This window comes from Alexandromys fortis, unplaced genomic scaffold, assembly GCF_014885135.2.
Source record: "Alexandromys fortis isolate MF-2015 unplaced genomic scaffold, M_Fortis_MF-2015_v1.1 scaffold_62, whole genome shotgun sequence".
In the NCBI taxonomy this organism is placed as follows: Eukaryota; Metazoa; Chordata; class Mammalia; order Rodentia; family Cricetidae; genus Alexandromys; species Alexandromys fortis.
In genome coordinates this window covers 6454300-6478820 of record NW_026067942.1, presented here as the reverse complement: position 1 = coordinate 6478820, position 24521 = coordinate 6454300, and the positions used below count along the sequence as shown (strand labels likewise).

At 52.3% G+C, this 24521-nt stretch overlaps 2 protein-coding genes across 5 annotated transcripts in view; one reads left to right on the top strand and one right to left on the bottom strand.

The window, feature by feature from the left end:
- Ppp2r5a (protein phosphatase 2 regulatory subunit B'alpha) overlaps positions 1-904 on the top strand; it is a 43274-nt gene extending 42370 nt beyond the window's left edge. The window contains 1 exon segment of the mRNA XM_050148150.1: positions 2-904. Within this exon segment, the coding sequence (XP_050004107.1) occupies positions 2-91 (90 nt within the window). The 3' untranslated portion in view covers positions 92-904.
- Pacc1 (proton activated chloride channel 1) lies at positions 715-23041 on the bottom strand. Of its 4 annotated transcripts, none has more exons than XM_050148151.1 (8): positions 22664-23030; positions 20284-20380; positions 11758-11967; positions 10203-10354; positions 6582-6724; positions 4912-5056; positions 3893-4000; positions 715-2986 (listed from the first exon to the last, which is right to left on the bottom strand). In XM_050148151.1, exons 1-8 carry the CDS (start codon positions 22697-22699, stop codon positions 2825-2827), a joined length of 1053 nt encoding a protein of 350 aa, XP_050004108.1. In that variant the 5' UTR covers positions 22700-23030; the 3' UTR covers positions 715-2824. The 4 variants fall into 4 exon arrangements, with proteins under 4 accessions (XP_050004108.1, XP_050004110.1, XP_050004109.1 ...); XM_050148153.1 differs by having other exon boundaries at positions 22724-22774; XM_050148152.1 differs by lacking the exon at positions 22664-23030 and adding an exon at positions 21714-21732.
- Between the last annotated feature and the right edge of the window lie 1480 nt (positions 23042-24521).

Here is a 24521-nt window from a genome sequence, read left to right as displayed (position 1 = left end):
TGAAAAGCTGAAGCTAAAGACGGCTCTCGAGAAACAGGACAGCGCATACAACATGCACGGTCTCCTTGGCTGCAATACAAGTGCCAAATAAGAGCAGCGCCCTCTGCTGGGCGGGCTTTTGTCCATCTTCTGGGATGTATAAAACTTCAAAGCAACCTCATCAGTATAATACAATTAGGAGGCCAGTTTTACCTGGCGAGCGTAAGCGAAAGAAGTCGGACTAAACATAGCCCTGTGCTGATTGTGGCCACAGTATATTGTAACCTGTCTAATCATCGATTGTCACTTACCGTCTGTTACAGTGAGGTGGTTGATTGTGGGAGTGGTGGGAAGCGCGCTGCACACAGAGCAAGTCGTCCTCCGTGCTTCCACAAACACCTGGGGAAAGCACTTCCGTAAGATAACGGGGGCGGTGTCCTTCCCTCTCCCAGAGAGATGGCGGGATAAAAGCCCAACCTCTTAAAGATACTGCCGTACTCTGGGGTCTGCACACCTAAGTTTCCAGGCTTCTGAAGCACAAAGTATTAAAAAGCTGGGGGAAAAGTAAACCAAACCAAAATTATGTTCCCAAATATCCTCTTCAGCACCCCAGAGTGTAACAAAGTAGCGTCAGTGGGTGGACCCTAGGCTCACCTCTCCTTCATTCCTCTCCTCTCCAAGGCTGGAGGCTCTGAGTCCCACGGTGTGATGCAGACTGCTAGCTGTCACTGCCTGGCTTTATTGAAAGGAGATGCGTTGACTATGTAGAGGCCATGTACGTTCTTACCTGGTCAAGTATCTCTCACATGTTATCAGTACCATTCCAACCTCTTGCCTTGCTGTTGTACGGAACTGTTTTATAATGGAAGACCTTCACTGGGGATTGAGCAGCATTTAATAAAGTCTATGTTTGTATTTTGCCTTATGTCATCTGCTCTTTTCTCTCTGGGAGAGAGCTACAGAAAAATCACAACTTGTGGATGTGTTCTAGTTAAAATTAGGATGCTTATGGTCCATGGATTAACCTAGCCATTTATCAAAATGTAACCATTTTAAAGAATCTCTGTGCCCTAGGACAGGTTTAACATTGAAGCTAGTTTTAATTAAAACAGGTGTGGGGACGACTCAATCTACAACAGCAGCAGGGCTGTGAAGGGCTAGGAGATTGTAACATGGTTTCAACTGAACACCAGTTAAAAATCAGCATAGAATTCTTGCTGCTGTGATACCCACGTGGGAAAAGCCTTCCTTGCAGTACAATGGCTTGTGATTTTTGCTACATTTTCAAACAGTGGATTTTGCAGGCCAGTCTGCTCACAGCGAGGCACAACCCTACCACAGAATACTGGGCTTGCCTTTCCAGAAAGTGACAGGTGAGTTTTTACTCAGTCAGTAGGCAAAAATACTTCCTAATTACCTAAAGCAAATGTCATAGCTCAACTTTTCCCAATACAGGAAAGTGAAGCTCCTGTGGTCACTGGGGCAGAGTTCATTACAGAGGTTTGTGACCAGGGCTCCCCATGCGAAGTGCACACCGACTGCGCTTAGGAAGCCTTTCATACTTAATCTTGTTGATATGTTTATGCTTCGCATTTGCACTGTAATGGCATTTTATAAAAAAACCTTTAGTCTAAAATTCTTGTACATCTATGAAATAGAAAGATAGCGGTGAATATTTCATTATACAAGTTTATTTCTAGGGATTCAGCCAAAACAGTTTCTTGCTGCTAAATTTAGAGACAAAAATGCCCTTATACACGTGAACAGTTCCCTTCAGATTCCCCAAGGCCTATTGTGAATTCTTTGAATGTTACCCATATTCCCACACCATCTGGAATAGATGGGGTCTGGGTTTATATAAGTGCTATTTGTCAAAGCCTTAAAGGTCACCCTTTTAGGTGAGCGTTTCTGAAGGACACAGTGGCCTACTGAGCAGCTCATTCGTAGTGTGGTGTGTCCATCTGTCTGGCCATCTGCCATCCGTGTCCAGCTTACCTTCCCTGGAAGCAGTGGTGACGTACCTCAGGGGTCAGTCCAGACTCATGCCGCCATTGGGGCTTGGCGGTCACAGCACGCGCAAGTCCAGTATTGGTGCCTGTTGGTTTACTCACACTCATTCCTTGTATTAGCCCAACTTTATTTACCTGTTAATGAAATCGAGATACACTAAGTAGGCGCCTACTGTACACATCTGTGCCATTGCTGCCAGCAGTGGCCACTGAACTGACCTTTGTCAGCTTGGTCCATCAGAAATGGAACCACTGGTTTCTAGTAGCCTTTCAAGTCTCACGTAAGGCTGGGAGCAGGAACAGAGGCTTTGATTCCCAGCAGTGGGAAGGCAGAGGCAGGCCTGGTCTACATAGTGAGTTCACCAGGGCTACATTTAAAAAAAAAAAAAAAAGGTCTCACCTAAGCTCTGTTACTTTTCTTAGGTAACAACAGTAGGTGGTATAAAGGTCAGGAGGAAGTGTGGATACAGGATGTATCTTCTACACTTTACAAAAAAAAAAAAAAAGTAAAGAGGGAGACTTCTCTTAACCTGGAGCTTAACTACTTAATGGGCAGACAGGAAGAAGCCGCTTTCCACAAACCCCCTCCTCCAAGGCACTAGACAGCGCGGTAAAATGTCTGTTAATAATTTAAGTACTTAAATAAGTTTCAGGTTATTCATTGGATGTTTGCCTGTAGGCTCAGAACAGCCTCCTTCTGGGCCAGGTTTGACCGTCCAGTTGGAAAGACCGCCCTTCCCTGCAAGGACCCTTCAAGTGAGTACAGGATTGCTGGTTGCTCGGTTGTCAACGGGAGGACAAGGCTTCCGTCAGTCCAGAGTGCTGGTACGGCGACCTCAGCTGATGTGGTTTGCTGCCTGGCCTCTTCTCTTAAGGTATCGCTTCCTGATTTTGATCATCCACTTCACACTTAGTTTGGCAAACTCTGCTGCTTTAAATAACGCGAGGAAAGCCCCACAGAGGAGTGCGATGGTGTTCCAAGGGTTGGCCGTGATTATCTGGGGAGCAGAAACAAAAGGGGGTGTCGGGTTGCATCAACCTTGACTCCGTCTCTGGATTCTGGACCCACAGAGACACATGCCTCAGCCCATTCAGACTTAATGTGGACAGCTGGTCTGGAGGGCCCTCTGAGCCCCTCCCTCCACATGATGAAGTAACTCAAGAGATTCTTAAACTGTATAAGACATTCGGACTGAGCTTTAATTTGGTGGCTTGGTTCTAGAAGTGACACAGATGTCCCTAAAGTCTTCCCGCCCACGTTACCTGTTTCCAGCTGTGTCCCCACATTCTGCCACGAGACCTCTGCTTCCCCCTCCTGGGATGTTGTCCAAGCTGGACTTAATCATCCTTCCAGCTCAGCACTTTCTCCAGCCACTCAGCCAAAAACCTTTCTTTCGCCAAAGTTGTTTATCCCACAGAGCCCCTGACAGCTGTTCACTGTCCCCATCAAATACTCTCATCCCTGTGCAGTGCGTATGCATGCTGGACAAGCGCTCTTCCACGGCGTCTTCTCCCTCACCAAACTTAGAGTTCGTACAGCACCTGTCAGTCTGGTTCAGTGGTGTGTTCTCACATGCCCGGTGGCCACACCTCTGCCTTCAGGACTACTGAGACGCATGGTTCAAGGGCTCTCGTGGCAGGTGGCTCTGCGTGCAGAGCCTCAGCATGCCTCCCACGCACATCCATAAGCTGGTTCCTTTCACCCCAGCTGTCTTAGCCTCCAGCCCTCACCCCTCGCATGCACACAGCCTGGGCCAATCTTTAGGATCACGGGAGTCAGCAAAATGTATCCATCTCACAGAATCCATCCTGGGACCCGCTCTTTGGACTCTCTTCCCTGTCACTAAGACCATCTCGGGACATCTTGTGATGGGTGAGGAAGGACCACTCTTGGCAGTACTTACATCCTGGACCTTCTGGATGAAGGGATCTTTCCATTCGAAGACCACAAAGAACAACTGTGTACTCTTCTCGGCGGCTGGTCTCTGGTCAATATAATTAACCACGCTAGTCTAGGGGTGGGACAGACAGAGAATTAGCACTTCTGGGCCCTTCGTTTCCTGGACCCAGGGAGGTAAGAGCGGGAAGGGAGGCAGACCTTAGCTCTCCTAATGGCATCTTCAGGAGAAGGAAAGTCAAGCTTCACGTATAAGACCTGTTCACTGGCTGGGACTTTACAGTACTTTGGGAGCAGAAAGACTGCAGTGCCTGGTAGTGTTCTGAACTGTCACCAAAATTTGCCATCAGGTGTCAAGACTCACACACTATTACGAAAGACAAATTCAAAAGTCCCAAATTTCAAAATACTTGAGATAAGCAGTCTAACCCTTGACGTCTACGGGGACAAAGTGTAGCCCCCACTCCATATGATGAGGCAGCTCTATACATACTTAGCAGACACACATGATAAGATCAGCCAGTCGACTATGAAAGAAGCTGTGTGAACAACCTTGGGAAGACAGGCTCAAAGGCACAGGGCCACCTCTGATCTGATGCTCACACTGGCCGTAGGAAGACAATGCCGAGATTAATTACAGGGCTGCCCAGGAGGGCGGTGACTAAGGACACCCCAAACCCCGTGGGACTGGGCAGGCGCCTTACAGTAGCAGCATACTTCTGGCTCTGGGCCAAGGGACCAAAAGCTTTCTGATCAGCTCATCTGCATCCTAACAGGTCAGCACACCCCACTGTGCCTGATCCCTTTATCCACCACAATCCCTGGCACAGAAAGTCCTTCCCATGCCTACAGGCACAGAGATGGGTTTGTGGGGAACAAGCAAGCTGCTGGACTGCTTTTAGCACGTGAAGCCTCCACAAGGGCTACTAAAGATATCCTCATCCTACGACCCTTCCCCTCAAAGTCTCCCTCCACCACAGATCCAAGTGTGGAAGTCATCATATACGTCAAGGAAACAACCACAACCTCTTGCCGGAACTCAACAGCTTCTCGCCCATCCTCCTCTTTGGTCTTCACCAGTGACATCTTGACCCAGGTGCGGAAGCCTCCTGAGAACTTCCAGCTCGAGTAGGCGCTCTCACAAGCCTGCATGAAGCCCGCCTTGTCTGAGCTTGGGGAGAGAAGGAAGGTCCAAGTTAATCCAGGCCTGACAGCTGGAACCCAATGTGGCCAAAGCCAACTCTAGTCCTGTGTGATGCTGCTTTCTTTTCTGGTACAATCTGATACTATGGATTCTCTGTTCCCTCTCCAGAATCTGGTGCCTCACCAGGGTTGTTGGTCAGTTAGCATCAAAAGCAATGCCCAACCTGACTATACCTCCATTTGGTTTCCAAACAGTTCCACAGTAGGGGGGTAGCAACATGATCCTTGCCCCCCACTGCACCTCCACCGTGGGCACACTGGTTCCTCTCATAGCCTCTGCCCCACCAGCTCGGCCACCCACACCTGGGTTTCCAGAGGCTCCCTGAAATATGGCTAAAGTATGGCAAGCCACATTCAGTGAATTCAACCTCCCTTTGAGAGGCCCCACGATGGAAGAGCATCCTATGGGGGCCGTACAAGCAGCAGAAGCAACACACAAGTGAGCGGGTGCAACCTCCTAGTGCCAGGGAGGGTGAGGCAGGAGGGTTCCAGGACAGTCAGGGCTACAGAGTAATACCCTGGCTCAAAAACAGTGCTTGGTCCTAAAAGAGACAGCTGTAACATTGCCACCACCCTCCCGCCGAAGACCAGAACACTGGACACTGCAGAAGAGGGGACAGGAGGAATGTGAACAAGGTGTCCTCTCTGGACACGACAGCTACTGCCCTCCCCACAACTGCTTATCACTGGGCCTTGTCAGCACTTCATCTTGGGGGATTATGAGTTATATTGGTTGCTGGGAGGGAAGCTGTCATTTCTTTCAATAGTGTAGTCACAATGGTCCCAACCACGTTCTTGTAGTCAATTCTAGTTGAAAACAGTTTACACAGAAAAGGACATGAAGGTAGACAGACTCACTGCAGGGAATAAGGGTTTAGGTGGGGTGAGGCTGGGGGTAAAAATGACCGAACTGTCAGAGAGTAAAAACACAGAAGCGGCAGTGCTAGGCTCAGGACCCTTAGGAAAGGTGACGGGCCTCTGACGGCTTCCAGGACGGAGGCAGGACAGCAGGCTATAAGCAGAGAAGGTGCTGGCTAGGAGATACTGAAGGCCAGCAAAGGCAGCATGTGACTTTATCTTCAGATGGGCAGTCACCTCCCCGCCACTGTGATGTATCCTTTATCACAGAAATGGAGCCTTAGCTGATCAAGACTAGGTAGGGACAAACAGGAATATTCTATTTTCTACTCAGTGTTTTAGGCCCCAGAGATGGCACTAAACTGTCCCCAGTGTTTGAAAACAGGAGCTGTCAGTGGGCAGGGACCATCTGAAGGCAGCTCCCTCCATTCTGCAGCCCAGGCCGACTGAGCCCTCTCCAGGATAGTACCGCAGGCGGAGGGCAAGCAACTGTGCACCCTTGTGCGCATCTGCTTAACTGCAGCCAGTGTAACGGGCCGCCAGGTTCAGGGTCACTCCCGTACCCCACCTTCACCCTACATGTTCAGTATGAAGTGCATGGCAGGAGATGGGCCCTGTGGACGTGGGACAGCCACCTTTGCATGAACTCCTGGAAGGAGGAGAAGAGGAGGTAGTCAATGGCACTGAAGTCCTCGCTGCTCTGGTTCAGGCGGAACTGGAGGAACACCAGCTCCCGCTTCTTCACTTCCTGTGGCCCCTGGACAATCAGGGCTGACTGCTGTGGGGAAAACAAAAGCCAGAGACTGAGTGCTCGGGGCTGTGCTCCCCCAGTGCTCACAGGCCTCCCCAGTGCTCAGCTCACGCAGCTCCCCCAGTGCTCCCCCAGCCCCACAGAGCCTTAGTGCTCGGAGCTGTGCTCCCCCAATGCTCACAGGCCTCCCTAGTGTTCAGCTCACGCAGCCCCAGTGCTCACACAGCCCCATAGAGGCTTCAATCACAAGCACTGCCTGACAAACCCACAGCAGGTCACCCAGCAGCCTCCAGGAACTGTCACCAAACCCTCCAGCCTGAGGATGCAAAAGCTGGCGGCGGGGGAGGGGGGCTTCACAGCACCTAGAGCCCAGCTGAGTGTGACACACGTCCCTTTTCAAAGGCTGTCCACGCTACGGAACACTTTACTGGGTGAGGGTGTTTTCTCTTGCCCATCATGTGTTGGTGTGTCCCAGTTAAGCTTGTTCCAGATGTCATCTACTACATGGGCGTTTGATTCAATACAGTGAACGAAGGCTGTTCGTCTTTCTCTTATGCCTTCTGGGTTGGCTTACTAAGGCATGCCAATACCTCAACACTCCCCAGTATAGCCTGTCATGTCTTAGATCTTACACGTGCATACTGCATATGCCTGGCTCCCAACCATCCTGCCTTCCTGTACCCTGGACCGCTCCTGTCCTGAATGCAGCCCAGGAATGGCTGGTCGGTCCCTGAGCCAGAGCTGTGCTGCCAAGAGCATCATCCTCTGCAGTGAGTGTCTACGGTTCCTCCCACATTATCCTCGATTTTCCAGGATGTGCTCACCTCTCTTCTACACAAACTAGCTTGTCATGTCCAACTAAAGTGCCCAGGATGGCTCTCGGAGCCGGAACTGAACTGACGGAGTAACCCGAGACCACCTCACCTTTCCTCACCTCTCACCTTCCAGGGGACAGGCATGTGCTCAGAAACTGACCATGACCACGTGGACAGGACAACAGCACAGAGCAACACTGCTGGGCAATCGCGACAGAGCCCATGTGACCCTGGCTGCCAGTCAGGCTGCTCCATCAAGAAGCACGTTTGCACACAGGAGCTAAGCCCGTACTCTGACCAGCGAGCACTTTGTCAGAGGGAACCGATTGTTATGGGAGCTAGGAAAGCCCAAGAGATAGCATGAGCTTCACCTGTGAGAGGCCGGAAACCCAGGCAGTGAGAACGCGCCCATCCTACAGACTAGAAAAGGGGTGGACCTGGCTGTACGAAAGCAAATCACTGGCTACAGGCAAACCACCATAAAATCCAGAGCACAAGAAACCAGGAAGTCAACAAGACCCGGAAGATGTAGGCAATGTGACCTAACAAAACCCTCAACGGGGGTCACAGTCAGAGGCCTCAGTCAGCCAGAGCCTGCACAGTAACAGCTCACGGCAGCGAGAACAGGCTCCCTCCCCACCTGCCAGCTCAGCCCCAGTCCCCAGATGACTCAAGCTGAAAGCAGATCCAAGGAGAGCAGTTTGCTAACATCCAGTTCTGATGTGATCACGGAAGCGTCCAGCAACGCAGATCAGCCTGTAGTTGAGGCCACTGCACGGCGCAGCAGAAACGCAGGCCCTGGTGGCATCGCCATGGTCACCGAGAACCTTCCAGTCAGCTGTGCCAGCTGTCACCGGAGCGGCAGAGCTGCTGTGAACACTCGTCTCCCTCAGCACAGGGACACTGGCACACCATGTCCTTTTCTGAGATGGAACCTCAGTGTGGCGCTGAGGCTGAACGGGCCTCAAGCAAGATCCTCCTGCTGCGGCCTCCTAAGTGCCCACCCCACTCCTCATTACATCATCACACCAGGGTTTGCTCAGCGAGCAGGTGGCCAGGGAGGCAGAAACCTCTGAGGTTCACAGCTTGTGGCTGGAAGGAGCTGATGAAGAAAATCAACCGTCCCTCAGAACTGGCGGGGGTGACAGCATCTAACTTCCTTCCCATGAAAACACCCTGACTTTTGGCCCCTTATTTTATAGGTTTTATATTTAAATTATGAACTCCTATAGCAGTACAACAGTCTTGAGTGTGAGCAGCTGCCTCCTAGGAAGTGTGCCACCCACAGAGGAGAGGAAGGGGTTCCCCGAATGGGCACAGCTGCACCCCGTGCCATCGTGCATCTCAGAGGGAAAGAGGAGTCAGGAGTCCAGATGCAGTCCCCTCTTCTGGACTGGATTCAGGTCACTATTTCATGTTGGCCTCATGGATATGCCCAGTGACACCAACTGCCCATTCTCAGGAATACAGTACGGGAAGACGTCTCCCTGGTGCTCACATCCACTTGCCAACACTCTCTACCCATGGGAGCACTCTGCAACTGTGGGCAAGGAGCACCTCAGGTTCCTGCAGGAGTTCTGTCTCCACACCCGAGCAGAGGGCCTTCCCTCAGCCTGTGCAAATGTCGTTCTGAGGCCTGGCACACAGAGAAACACCTTCCCCAGCAGCTCTGCAACCGGAGAGGACAAAGTCCTGGAGCCACAGCCGTCAGCCATGCTCCAAACCCAGTCATTCAGTCACGCGGAACTGGGGGCCAGAGGCCTGCACTGCCTGTCCTGTCCTGGTTTGTGAGCCTTCTCTGCTCAGCCAGCTCCACCAACCAGTTCCAAACAGTGATCTGCACTGTATACGAGCTCCTCTGGCCTTCTGGTCTACCGGAAGGGCTTTCGTCACGCCTTATCTGTCCTCTCCTGCTTTCCATAGAGTAGAAATCATTTCACCAGGCTTTAGGGGGTGGCCTGGAGACTAATCAGCTAGTCTTGAGGTTCCTCTCACCCAAAGGACGCAGGATGGATAAGCAGCTAAGAGCTACATCCTGGTCCACAAGTCACAGAAAGCAGGCGTGGAGAGAGGGCCACTGGGCCTGGCATGAGCTTTTGAAACCTTCAAGCCCACCCCCAGTGCCACACCTCCCCCAAGGCCACACTTCCCAATCCTTCCCAAACGGTTCCACTAACTAGGAACCAAGCACTAAATAAAGGGCCTCTGGGGGCCGTTCTCATCCAAATCACCACAGTCACCAACGTCCTGTGCCCAGGAAGCTTCTGTTCTGATGGGAAGCTCTCAGATGGCCCCATCAATTCCGCCCCTCTTGGAGGAGTAAAAAAGCCAGGATACAACAATGCAAAGCCACACCCCTGCCCTGTGTGACGCAGGGAGTCAGCCATCCTCACCACCAGTACACCATCTTTACATTCACAAAATATGGATTCCTAGACCCCATCCACAGGCATGGTGACAGTTCCTGGAACCTGGTATTTCCAGGGGGACTGCTAACCACAGGCAGACCCACCTGCAGCCCCGCCACCTCCCACCAGGCAAGAAGCCCTGAGGGTTATCAGCCCCAGTGGTACATATGCCACGCTCTCACCCGCCAGGACCATGGGCCCACGTGTACAGGCTGTAAGAGAAGGAAGGCTATAATCCTCAGCGGTGTGGCTAACCAGACCACCCAGAGACACAAGCATTACCATGGTGTGATTGGAGAAGGGATGGGTGTAATTGATCCTCTGGGTGGTGCAGTTCCTGTCTCCTGGCTGGCCAGGGCTGGCAAGAGGTGGGATGACCTCATAATGGTGCTTACAGCTGAGCAGCTGGGCCTGACCAGGGTATAGGGCGATCCCTGGAACAAACAGAAACCGCAAGTGTCAGATGCCACAGTCCTGGGCTCGCCACATTGTCTCACACCTGCCTCCTTGGGACAGCGCCAAGATGGGAGCAGGAAAGGGGGTGGAAACACAGATGTACCCCAATGGAGGGCACTTGGCACCTCGGTCATCCCTCACCTCACGGCACACAGCTGCCTCGCAGGCCCACCTGCCTGGTGCTGCAAAGGCTCTGGCTGGGGGGCTCCCCAGAGCTCACTCTTCTGCTCTGCTGGAGTTTCAAGAACACACACTATACAATGTCTTGTGTGCTCTCAACTCAGGCTCCCAGGCCAGGACTCCAGAGCAGAAACCCTGCCAACAACACATGGTATTGAGGAAGAGCTGAGGATGGGAGCACACACTGTGAGAAAAACCCACAAGGAGCCCAGACCAGCAAAGCCAGGGCGAGAAGAAATGACCAGCCCGGCTGCAGGGTGATGTCTGGGAGCTCTGGCTCTAACCAGCCTGTGGGCAGGATGTCCTGGGGTCACTGGGGCCAGAGCAGGTGGCACACTCAGGGCAGGCAGAGTCTGAGCCCACACTCCTTCTCTAGTGCCACTATACAGAGCCAGCCAGACAACAGTCCTCAGGGGTCAGCCATCCCATCACGCAGAGATAGGTACACAGAGTGGCCTGGAGCCCTCTGGGCTAGGCCCTACATGATGTGTGTACCCGCCTCCACATCCCACCACCTTCCTGAGCCCTGCTGCAGCCTGGCAGCTCACTGCCTGCGGCACTTTCACTGAGAACATTCCCATGGGCTCCTGTGTTTGAACACCTGGGCCCCAGTTGTTGGAACTGTTTAGGAAGGACTAAGGAGGTGTGGCCTCGTTGGAGGCGGGTGTGTCACTAGGGCAGGCTTGAGGTTTTGTTCCCAGTTTGCTCTCTGCCTGCTTTCCATTCCAGCTGAGATCCCAGCTGTTCCTGCTGCCATGCCTCTGCTCCACCATGGCAGCCTCGAACCCTTTGAAACTGTAAGCCAATTAAATGCTTTCTTTAAGTCACCTTGGCCTTGCTGTTCTGTTACAGTAACAGAAAAGTAACTAATACGCTGCCCTATTCCCTGGGCCTCGGCTCTAGCAGGAGTTCTCTCTAGCAGGAGTTCTCGCCTCTCTCCTAAGCAGCCCACTGCCTCCTGTATACACCCCAGGCCGCTCCTCCTCCCACAAGCACTTGCTGCCCACCTCGTGCCTAACAAAGTCTGGCTCCAGTGCCACTCCTCCCTGCCCACTCGGTGCCCCATGGCCCGGCATTAGCTCTCAGATGCATGCCTACAACTACTCTCCATCTTGCTCCACTCTGCCTGGGCTGGGAACACAGTGTCTGCTAAGCAAAGCTCCCAAGCCGGGGCGCTGATGCCCAGCCCGGCAGGCCCTACCTGGAGCGTCGTAGCGGTCCACCTCCTTGTAAGACACAGACATGACGGGGTGCTTGAGCTTTTCTCGGAAGTCCGTGATGGTCTGGTAGACCAGGAAGACAGCCACAGCCATGAGCAGCAGGTAGATGAAGATGAGCAGGACCGAGAAGACGTTCTTCAGGCAGGCCTTGCTGAAGCGGATGCTGCTGGAGGCAGACTCGCTGTCGACGCCTGGGGCAGGACAGCAGAGTCACCAGAGCGGCCAGCAGTGGTCTGCTCCCCCCTCCTGGAGCCCTCACCTCTCCTCCACACCTCCCCCCCTCTCCAAGGCCACCGACGTTACCGGTAGCCTCAGTGAGGCCCACATGCCCTCCCTTCCCCATCTTTCAGTCCTGAACTGCCTGCTCTTATCTGCCACTCCTGGGACCATTCTGAAGTTCATAGCCAACTCTACCCTGCTCACTTAGAAATCCCCTTTCCCAAGGAAACCTTCCCTTGGTGGCTAATCTGACTGGGGTCTCCATGCTGAGCAAGGACATGAGTGTCCCTCTGCTATGTGATACAGATGCCATACAGTAACCATCTGTTACTGCTACCATGTCTAATATGATGGATGGTGTCCTCTCAAACCATGAGCCAAGTAAGCCCCTCCTTCTTTAAGGTGCTTCCTGCCCAGACGCCAGCGCTGCAGCGCCTTGACCTCGGGCACAGGCACCAGGCGTGGGTTCCTGATATGAGCCACCCAGGATGGTGCTTGGACAGCAGCCTGGTTCACCTGCCTGTGGTGTTTTTCCCTTCATTCCACACCACAGTTTTGAGGGAAAGGTCAGCTGTCTCTGTGGCTGAGACTTCCAACAGTGACCGAGTGGTGTGGTCACGCCACCTGCCTCAGATGATGACCGTAAGATCTGAGCAGTGTATTAAATTTAATGAAGATATTAAAGAACACAGGCTGGCAAGGAAGGACTTGACTTCTAGAGGTAAGAATGGCCCGTGAGCAAGGCATCCGTACAAAGAGAATGGGTAACGAAAAGACAGTCCAAGCAGGAGGGATAAATCCTGGTCTCACTGCCAGTGGCCCCACAGTCTGCTCCAGCCATACAACTGTCACCCACATTCAGAGGAACTAGTTTGGACCTAGGCTGGTTCCTTCCTTTTTCAGCTGGAGTTGGTGAGCTCCCATTAGCTCAGGTAAGCTGTTTCAGCGGGTGTCCCCATCATGGTCTTGACCTCTTTGCTCATATTCTCTCTCCTGCCACTCTTTGACTGGACTTTGGGAGCTCAGCCCTGGGCTCTGCTGTGGGTCTCTGCCTCTGTTTCCATCAGTTGCTGGATGAAGGGTCTATGGTGACATTTAAGATAGTTATTAATCTGACTACAGGGCAAGGCCAGTTCCAGCATCCTCTCCCCTACTGCTTAGGGTCTTAGCTGGTGTCATCCTTGTGGATCCCAGGGAATTTCTCTAGTGTCAGGTTTCTTGCTAGCCCCATGGCTCTCTCAATCAAGATAACTCATTCTCTTTGAAGGGATTCCTTGCTCAGTCTAGATATAGTGGGAGGGCCTTGGTCCTTCCTCAAAGCAATGTGCTAGTCTTTGTTGACTCCCCTCTCTGAAGACTGAATGGTGGGTATGGTGGGGAGGAACGTGGAGGGAATGGGAGGGAGTGGAAACCGGGACTGGTATGTAAAATAAGAAAGGATAGTTGGTTTTTTTTTTTTAATAGATTTTTAAAAAAGAAAAAGAATGATCATTGAGATGCAGAGTTGCCTAACTGTTAACTGTTTGCCTGAAGGTTCATACCAACCTCCTAATGACATGGTTCAGGGTGACAGAGTTCAGGGCTCAAGTGAAGGGGAAATCCTGAAAGTAGGGGAGTCCCAGAGAGGGGAGATCCCTAATTCTGTGCAAGTCACTGGCTGAATATCCTGAGGGCTTGGGGGAAGCAGAGCTGATGTAGGAAGAGAAATGGCTGATTCCAACTAGCAGCATGAAAAGACAGGGCCGCAGAGTCTCTGAGGTACCTACCCGCCCAGACAAAAGTACTTCAGAGCCATGGCAGCGCCCAGAATCTACAGCAGTGCTGCCTGGTCTCCTCCCACCTGCCCAGGAGACACACACCTCTGGAGACAGGGGTTTTCCAGAGAGGCCGGGAGGACCCAGGCGGGAGGACCCGCAGTCTGCCAATGGGCCACCCAGATAGAAAGTGTCCCCAGGAGAAAGCAGTGTGCCCTGCCCTCTTAGCTGTTTCCTGAGTGAGTCCTGCAAGGCCCTGCTAAGGCCTAACTCCAGCTTCCCAGGCCTTCCAATTTAGAGAGAAGGCCAGCAGCTCTCCAGGAAGCTTCCAGGCTCCTGCACCAGAGGGGACTGCCGTAGCGCCAAGCTCTGTGACTATGTGGCTACCAGGTTCTCTGCCATTTCTGCCATTTCATCTTCTGGATTAGTTCACTGCTGGCCTCCACATGCACACTCGTGTGCGCAGACATATACAGCTCACACATGAACATGTGCACACCTATCCCACACACAGAGAAAAATGACATTTATATATTTGCAGAAGCTGATGGAACTAGACAACCTGGCGCTGTGTGAAGTAGATTCACAAAACAAGCCCCTCATGATCCGATGTGGGATTAAAGAGTCAATCTGACAGCACATCAGTGGTCAGTTCAGGCCGGGAAAGGCAGTGGGGCAGACACAGGTAAGACATAGTTCCTGCATGTACTGAAAACACACCCAACAGCAAGAACTGAGACTACAAAGCACAGTAATTCTCCAGAGACGCAGTGGAATGCACAGAAAGGAATTCCAAGTAAGAACTGAGAAAACACAGTGAGAGGGAGCAAGCAAGTCCTCAACGACACCAGAGCGGGCGCGTGCTCGGGAGGAAAGACTCGGCCAGTAAGAAATGAGAGGTGGTTCTGCCTCCTGGCTAAGAGCACTGGCTGCTCCTCCAGTCTTGAGCTCAACTCCCAGCAACCAGAAGTGACTCACAACCATCTATAATGGGATCTGGAGCCCTCTTCTGGCATGCAAATGTTACAGCACTCAGATACATAAAAGACATAAATCTGAGAAAGAGAGAGAGATGAGGATGAAGTCAGGCATGGTGGCACACACCTTTAATTCCAGGAGTTGGGAGGCAGAGGCAGGCAAGCGAGTCCAGCCTGTTCTACAGGGAGAGTTCCTGGATAGCCAGGGTTATACTGAGAAACTATCTCAAAAAACACCAAAAAAGGAAAGAAAAAAAAAAACGTGAGAAATCAAGATGCCAATGAATCAAAAATACAACTAATATCTGCAACAGCAATAGCAGACTAGACCAAGCAGAAATTCTAGACTTGAAGTCAGGTCACTGAAATAAGCCAGCTGCAGACAGAGCGGAAGTGCAGGGAAAGCCGCGGCATCCATGGAAAGCCATCAAACAGAGAGCCACACAGTAGACACTGCAGAAGAGGAAGGGATGCAGGAAGGCACAGAGAGCATTATTTATAACAGCTAACAGCCATCAAGTAAGGTGTGGACTCAAGTTCTAGCCAGTGCAAAGAGCTCCCTTTCAAGACATTCTTAGGAGCTGTCCAGACAGAGATAAGGAGAACTGGAGCCAGAGGCAGAGGTGCAAGACTATCATCCCAGCCTGGGGAGGCTGAGGTGGGGGATCACAAGACCAAGGCCAACCTGGACTAGAGGAAGATCACATCTCAAAAAAAAAAAAAAAAAAAAAAAAAGATGGATGAAGGATGAAAGGATGGGTAAAAAGAGAGAAAGGGAGAAGAGGAAGAAGAGGGGGGAGGGAGAGAGAAGAGAGGAATTTAAAGCCAGAAAGGGGGTAAGGAAGGTACAGTCACTGATTTCCCAGAGGTCATCAGGCAGGGAGAAAGCAGCCCAGCCAAGAACTGCCCCCTCAGTGACAGAGCATCTCAGAAATGGGAGAAGGGTGCTTCCAAGCAAAGCTGGAGGGTTCCTCATCACTGGCCCGGTAAGAAACAGGGATGGATGGACTGTTCCAGCTGGAAGCATGGGGAAAATATAATTATATCAGGAACACACACCGGTTAACTCTTTAGGAGGGGTAAATTCATGACTGAATTCAAAATACTCCATTACTGTGACACAAAGGACCAGCTTCCAAAATTTAAACCTTTTCTTTTGCGGGAGGTGAGTTAGATGCTGTGGTAAGATGCCTACGAAGGCCAGAAAGCGGCGTTGGCTCTCCCAGGTGATTGTGAGTGGCCTGACACAGGTGCTGGGAAACACACTCAGTCCCCTGCAAATTTCAAGTGGGAAGAATAAAAGTCAGGGAGTCAAAGTGTGGTGGCCCAATCCTGTAAGCCGAGCAACCACGAGACCTCAAGGCCAGCCTGGACGTGTGACCTGGGTCAACAAGGAGCTCCCAACAGCAAATATCTACATCAACACAGTGAACCTGGGGCTCAGAGAAGCTGGCACTTGCTCTATCATGAGGGCCAGGTCCTGTTCCCACAGAGGAAGTCAGACTGAGAGACTAAGGGTGGAGGATTGCCTGGGCTCGCTACCTTCTAGCCTAAGCCAAGAAACATGAGTTCCAGACTCCAGGGGAGCCCCTGCCTCAAAGAAACAGATGATAGAGGGTCAGTGGTAGAGGAGGGCAATGCCCTCTTCTGGCCTACACACATGCACAAGCGCATACACAGAGGAGGATATGCAATGCCCTCTTCTGGCCTACACACATGCACAAGCGCATACACAGAGGAGGATATGCAATGCCCTCTTCTGGCCTACATACATGCACAAGCGCATACACTCACAAACACAGTAATAGAGACAAGGGCTCAGAGTGGCTCAGGAGTTACAAGCACTTGCTGTTGCAGAGGACCCAAGTTCAATTCCTAGCACTGTCTTCAAGGGGCTCACAACTGCCTATCACTCCAGCTTCAGGGCATCCAACACCCTCTTCTGGCTTCCATGGGCAGCTTCTCACATATATACACAAATATAAGTAATTCATAGAGCTGGCATGTGATGGCGCACGCCTTTAATCCCAGAGGCAGGCAGATCTCTGTGAGTTCAAAGCCAGCCTGGTCTACAGAGCGAGTTCCGGACAACCAAAGCTACACAGAGAAACTCTGTCTCAACTCCCTCCCAAAAAATAATGAATCTCAAAACATTCTTATATTAAGAAAAATCTCAAATAAGCAATTTTGGGATTTTTATTTGTTTGTTTTTGGAGACTGGTTTTCTCTGTAGCTTTGGAGCCTGTCCTGTCTCTTCCTCCTGAGTGCTGGGATCAAAGGTGTGCGACATCACTGCCCAGCCTAAATAAGCAACTTAATGCTGCCCCTCAAGGAACCAAAAATTAAATCCAGGGTCTCGGAGGATGGCTCAGCAATTAAGAGCACTTATTGGCCTTGCAGAGGATAAATTTGACTTCCAGCATCCACATGGGGGAGGGGAGCAGACAACCACCTGTAACTCCAGCTCAGAGGATCCAACACCCACTTCCAGGTTTCTCAGGCACCCACATACATGTGCACATCCTCACAGACACATGTATATTCACATAAATAAAAACAAAACTTTACGTTGATGAAACAATGAATTTCTTTTTAAAAAATTAAAAGAACAAAATCCAACGTTAGGAAAAGAGTCACCAGAGATCAGAGAACACATAAACAGAATAGAGGCCAAGGGAAAAGCACAGGGCTGGGGATGTCACTGGTCACTCAGGAGGTGCAGCAGGAAGATGGGGAGCTAAGGCCACCTTCCCCACATACATCAGACATTGTCTCAGAAAACATGAAAATATTAAAATATATGCGATCCAGTGATACACCAATGTGCCCAGAGAAGACAAAACCAGGGTGTATGTATCTGCTGCAGGCTGGGTCACAGACGCCAAGAACTGGAAGCAATCTCAAGGTCCAGGGCTGGGAAGATGGCTCAGTCAATTAAGCAGGTGGGTCTAAGCCCAATCCTTAGGACTGTAAATGTGAAAAGACCACAAGTGATAAATGTGCGGGACAACGCGCTAACCGCCATGGTGAGCCATCACAGACTGTACCCGTGAACCGCCCCACGGTGAACCTCACAAATACGGACAAGCCAGACCAACAAGATGGCTTCATGAACAAAGACGCTTGCAAGCCCAACAGCCTGAGTTTGATCCTTGGTCATGCTTACAATCCCAGAGCCGGAGACATCGAGATGGCATCTCTCCAAGGACTCGCTGGCAGCCTTTCCCACATAGTGAGCTCCAGGCCACGGTGAGACAGGAGTGGCTTGGATCTGCAGGAACCCAGCAGACCCAACTGTGGCAAGCCAAGTCTGGAGGCTCAGAAATTTAGAAATGATCACACAAGGCTGGTCCTGAGAGGTTGGAAAGGGTGAGGCCAGCGAGGGAAACTGGGCCATAGGCTGTTGGTCACTCTCCTCTGAGTAGATCGTTACAAGATAACAGTCTAGAAGTTCACTGGCCGACTCAACAGTTCCCGCTCCTGGAATGAGCGCCAATCAGAAGAGAACCACAGAGAAGACATTCCACATACTTATGTAGACAAACCAAGATCTCAGTCAGGGTAGGACTAAAAATTACTGCCAACCTCAGAGAGTTCAAGGCCATCCTGGGCTACACAAGACTTTATTTAAACTGGAAGTCTGAATCCGTTTGTGACATGGATGGACCTGAGAACAGACACAAGCCCAGAAAGGTGAGCTCACTCACACGGACTCTGCAACAGCTGACCTCAGCAGAGGAGAGAGAACAGTGGGTGCCAGAAAGAGGGGGAGCATGTGAGAGGTGAGCCCCCAAGTTGTCAGACACAGCAGACAGGAGCACAGCAGGGACTTCCGGTCAGGACTGGTGTGCTGCAGATTTCAAGATAACAAGGGGTTGTCAGCTCCCTTACCACAAGTGATAAATGTGCAGGACAACGCGCTAACCGCCATGGTGAGCCATCACAGACTGTACCCGTGAACCGCCCCACGGTGAACCTCACAAATACGGACAAGCCAGACCAGCAAGATGGCTTCATGAACAAAGACGCTTGCAAGCCCAACAGCCTGAGTTCGATTCTTGGTGCCCACACAGTGGAAGACTCCCAGAAGTCCTCCGACTTCCACAATGCTCACCCCTCACCCTCTCTCACAATAAATAAACGTTAAAAAAAAGGCACCAGGTGAGTTAGGGGTCAGAGTGCTCCACGCAGCCTGAGCTTGCAGTCCTCATTTCTGAAACGAGGACACCACCTGTTGGCGTTCTTGTGAGAATTCAATGTGGTGTGGGGGTGGGTAGGTTGGAAGGGGACAGCAGAGCCTGGTGGAAGCGCAGTGGGAAACAGAGCCGCTTTGCCTTCTTCCTTGGAGTGAGCGGTAAGCAGAATCATAGGACTTCCTCTCCCCAGACAGAGGAACCAAAAGAGCAGAACTCACCTCCCCTGCACCCACCCAAGAAGCTGGAACCAAGCAGGGGCTCCATCCACTGACCCCACTCACCCACCCCAGCTGAGGAGCTAGAACTAGGCAGGGTTCTGTCCACTCGCCCACCCGAGGAGCTGGAACCAGGCAGGGCTCCCTCCGTCCAGTCACCCACACTGACCAGCCTTGGCTAAGGAGAACAGCCCAGCCGTGCCTGCCCTCACCAGGTTTCACTGGTGACATCGGTGACAAAGGAACTAACCTCCTCTGCAGCAGCAACACTGCAGGGAACAGGAGTCAGAGGACAGGGGCAGTATGGGAGGGTGGGACCTGATCCTGTCAGCGGGGAGCCGAAGAATGATTAGGCATTAACCAGGAGAGGAAGGGTAGCAAGGCAAACCTGAGCACTACCACAGAAGCCCGTGTCTCTGACTTCCATGCACACGCCATGCCTTCATGCCCTAACATACACATCCTGTGCCCCCCAACAATAAGTAAATTTTAAAGGGGGTGACTGAAGAGGTGGCTCAGAGGATAAGAGCACTTGGTGCTCTTACAGAGGACCCAGGTCCCCCTTCCCAGCATCCACCTCAACTCCAGCTCCAGGGACTTTGATGCCCTCTCCTCTAGTCCCCACGGGCATGCTCACAGGCGTGTGGCATACACTCACGCAGACACACACATAAATAAAAACAAGCCTTTTATAAAGATGGCTGAGAATTTCAGAAAGAAGACTGTAACAGCAAAGGTGGCCTCTGCTGGGCAGATGGGCTTTAGGACACATAGGCCTCCGTCAAGGAATCACTGGGCTATGGATGGAAGTGAGGGAGTTAGGCTAAGGAGACTGTGAAACAGGCCAAGCCTGGGTGAGCTCACCCACCAGCTAGCCCTTCTCCTCCAGGTCTCTGAGACGTGATCAGGACATCAGTCATGGAGATAGGCTGGCTTGGCCTCAGGAACTAGTTCAAACCCACTCTCAAAAATGCAGACCTTGAACAGGCACAGCCTCCCATCCGGAGGCTGATTAAATATGTAGCACTTAGAACTGGAGCAGACCTTGAGCTGCAGCACTGACTACAAGGGGAGGGAGAGGAGGCTGCCACTGCCATCGCTGGCAAGGCGCCTGGACTGGGCCTCCAGCACCCTAAACCCACTTACCTGACAGGACCCCTGGACCTTGGACTTGGACTGGCTCCTTGTCTCGCGAGTCCGCCTGCTCCGAGTTCTCAACAACCTGGTCCAACTCCTCGCTGAGCTAAAGGAGAAGGAAGGGAAAACGCAGCTCAGCTGGGGCAGCCTTGCCTTTTCGAGGCCAAAAAGCAGAAGCTGCCATCCACAGAATTGTCACACACGCACAAAGACCACATGACACAGGATGTGTGAGACCGATGTCACTGTGTTCTCTCACAGCCTGAGGCTGGCTCCCTCCGAGCAGTTAGGGAGACAAGTTCCCAGCCTGTCTCCTAGCTTCTGGTGACAGCCAGCAACCCCTGGCATTCTCTGCTTATAGCTGAGCCTGGTGTCTAACCACAGCCCCCATCTTCACATGGCCCCGTGCAGCGCGTGCCCCCCGAGGGCATCTTCAAGGACACTCACCAGGCTAGATTTGGGGAATACACCCGAGTTGAGTATCTCCATTTACAGACAAGACAAGTACAGGAGTCACACATCTCCTGGGAAACGCCCACCCACAGCCACAGCGCCAGTCAATGAAGGAGTCGCGCCACTCGGGTCTAGTTCCAAAGCCCGTGGTCCTAACCACTTCCCAGAGGAAGAGGAAATGTGGCTGGCTTAGAGTCTGCTCAGAGAGAGATGAGAACGGCAAAGCTGGTGCCAGAGCTGTGTGGAGGCACTGAAGCCCACAGACGTGGGTGCAAACGGCAGAACACAGGAAGGATGCCCAGGTAACAAGCATTGATTGGCAGCCGGGTACCAGGCAACCACAACCTCATCAGTGTTCCCACCTGACCTATCAGAGGCGAGAGATCTTGGCACTGAGATAGAGATTAGAGTAAGTGTCCTATCGCTTTAGGAAGGAGGCAGACGAAGTCAGTTTGGAAGGATTCCATCCAACTGGGAGGAGGAATAGCTTCCCAGGCTCATGGTTTTATCAAGTAAGGTTACAATGTACCTTTTCCCCCCCTCTGAGACAAGGTCTCATGTAACCCAGGCTGGCTTCAAACTCCCCACACTGGAGAATGACCCTGAATTTCTACTCTTCTGCGTCCACCTACTAAATGCTGGGATTAAGCACTCCAAGCTGCACCAACTCAGCTATGAGCATCCCCAGTCCTCGGGGAGCTAATTCATCCCAGATGATTTAGGGGAAAAAAGTCTCAAGAGAGATAGTAGTCCCCAGAAGACTGGAACTCTTCAGGAGCCAAGCCTGGCCGCAACACTCCCTCCCCTCAATACCAGCCTGACACACAGCAGCCTTTGCCTGTCCCGGCATTCTCAGAATGCCCCATTCTGGAGCGCCAGAACCTCTCCTCAGCAGACACCCAGAGTCAGGTCCATTCTCAAAACAATCCAGGCAAGAAAGACGCGGGCCAATCTCTAGGCAGTCTTCCTGGAAGTTCAAAACACACCTGAAGATGGTAAAGTGAGGGGACCCTTCTAGAGCCTTCTACTCATTAGGCATGACTCCAGTGAACACCCGATTCCACCTGTGGCCTTGCTCTGCAAACAGGGCAGCAGCCTGGAGGAAATTCAAAACACACCTGAAGATGGTAAAGTGAGGGGCCCCTTCTAGAGCCTTCTACTCATTGGGCATGACTCCAGTGAACACGAGATTCCACCTGTGGCCTTGCTCTGCAAACAGGGCAGCAGCCTGGACTTCAATAAATTATCTTAGAAGCCCTGCTAAGTAAGGAGATACAGGCCATGTGTGGCTGAGCCGCGGTCCTCGGAAACCAAGACCCCACCCCACCCCCCCAACTCCCCAGAAACAGGAGTTGATAACATCCTGTTATTCACTCGGGGTCACTAACTCAACCGGGCGCTGAGCTCAGCACTCTGCCAACTCGTGTGGAGACCGTGAGCCTCCATAGGTGGAAATGGTTACAAAGACCAGCTGCTGGGCTGTGGAAACCTGCTGAGAAGCTTGGGCTGCTCGGGTGGGATAAGGTCTAACGGTGTGGGGCGGTTGCACCGCCTTGAGCAAACCTGGAGAGTGGTGGCAGACGGCCTAGGATGCGGAGCCGGCGCCGCGGGGAGACACCCAGGGCAGGGCCGGGGCAGTCCCAAGCCAGAGAAACACAGGGACACGGAGCGAGCGCGGCTCTACTATGGGAAGCCCGAGGCTCGGGCGACAGACAAAGAGTTGTGGGGCCGTGGAGGCGGCGGGGAGCCGCGAAGGAGCGGCCGGCTACGTGCTTTTCCCATAGCCCGAGGCCAGAGGCCCGGTCGTCTCGCGTGCGGGGACCACGCAGCGGCTCCACCTGCTGCAGAGCCCGCACGCCCGCCACGGAGTACCAATCATCCACCTGCGCGGGGGTCGCGATGCCCTGCCCGACCCCCACGCCCGCCTGGCTCGCACCTCCTGGTAGGATGTGGAGAGGTCCTGTCGGATCATGGCACTAAACCCGCGGAGGCTCACCCGGGACCGCAACGCAGCGGAGGCGCGCGCTCCGTGATGTGCCCGTTCCTCTAAGCCAGATCGGCTCGCGTCTACGGCCGGAGACCAGGCGTGGCGGCGCTCGGCGCATGCGCGCCTCCTGCTGCCGCCGGGCCCGCGCGGGCGACGCTGGGAGATGTAGTTCTGTGTGCCGGGGAGAGGCTACGAGAAGAATCAGTTGGGCTCTACCTCCTGCCAGAGAGGCAAGCACGAGTCATACACTTCCTCTCTTTGTCAGGCAGAGGAACCGAGTGCCTGAGTGCAGCGTGGCACGGGGTCCAGGTCAGCTGGGTCGGAGTGCACAGTAACGGGAAGAGGAAACTTGGCCTTGTGGTTTAAAATGGGAATAAATGTCCAGAGAGCCCTGTATTACCAAGTTCTCCGTGCACTTATGTCTCGATCCTTCCAGGCATCCTGCAATGGGAACGTTCTTGTTACAGATTATGAAACTGAGGTACTGGGGATACCTTGTATCAGAAAGGATAGGGAGGGAGTGGTGATCAAGACGTTATTGCATCTGGGACAGGACTAACAAAATTCCCAGGGGCGGGGGAGGGAGAGACAATCTCTCACCTTGTAGATCAAGCTGGCTTCGAATTCATAGGCAGTAACTGTGTCTCAGCTTCCCAAGTCCTAGGGTCATACCTTTCTCCTTCATATCATCTTTAAACTTTTAAAAAAAAGATTTATGTATATGTATTTGTGTGTGTGTGTGTGTGTGTGTGTGTGTGTGCGTGCGCGTGCGCGCGCGCCTCCTGTGTGCAGGTGCCCAGGGAGGTCAGAAAGGGGCATCACACACATGACAGCCTCCTATGTATGCTGGGAACCAAACCCAGGTCCTCTTCAGCTGGCTCCTTGATTTTCAAGTTGCACACTTGGAAGTCGGACTTTGCCCCTCACCCTCGATTTTTGCCATGTTCCAAGCCCTCCTTTGTCTACCATCGTGGCCAACAGCGTAGTTTCACAGTACCTTGTAAGAGACACCCACATACCTGTTCAGCCTTGAGCCACAAGCTCTAAATGGGGGGGGGGGGTGGAATGTTTGTGCTGTAACTGGGAGGACTTGAGAACCACATCTTCTTCTTCTCACTGCCTAGAGCCACTCAGCTGTGAAGCAGAGGCTGCTTATTAAATCTCAGCGAGCATTGCTCTGTGCCCCCTGCAGCTTGGCAGCCCCGCCCCCAACCTACTCATGGCATTTGACTCCTTCCCCTCTCAGTGGCAAGCATAGCGGCACCAACCACACCAGAGAATCCTGGATCTCCGTATGTTCTCTTTGGAAGGTCTACTAGCGAGAGCCGTAGCAAGTGGCGCCCTCTAGTGTTACAGCTCCCACCCAAGCCTCTGGTAACAGGATCCTTAGCTATAGGGCCCTGTTACACATACCTGTAGCTCTTACATACACCTAGGTACCAGGACTCTACACTCTACAATGTTACATCTCTTATTAGACACAGTAAGGCAGGGATCCCCAGCCTTGGCAGCAGCCCGTGTTCCAACTCCTGAGCCATCTAACTTTTACACCCAGGCTTTTCCCCTTCTCACTTCTGTATCTTACTTTCACACTTACTAGGTGGCTGGCTGATGGCTTATCCCTAGTGTCCCCTCCTCCTCCGTTTATCCTCTCTAGCTGCCAGCCCTGCCTATCCCTGATCCTGCCTTGCTATTGGCCATTCAGCGCTTTCTTAGTCAGGTGTTTTAGACAGGCAAAGAGTCACAGCTTCACAGAGTTAAACAAATACAGCATAAACAAAAACAACACATCTTTACATCCTTAAAC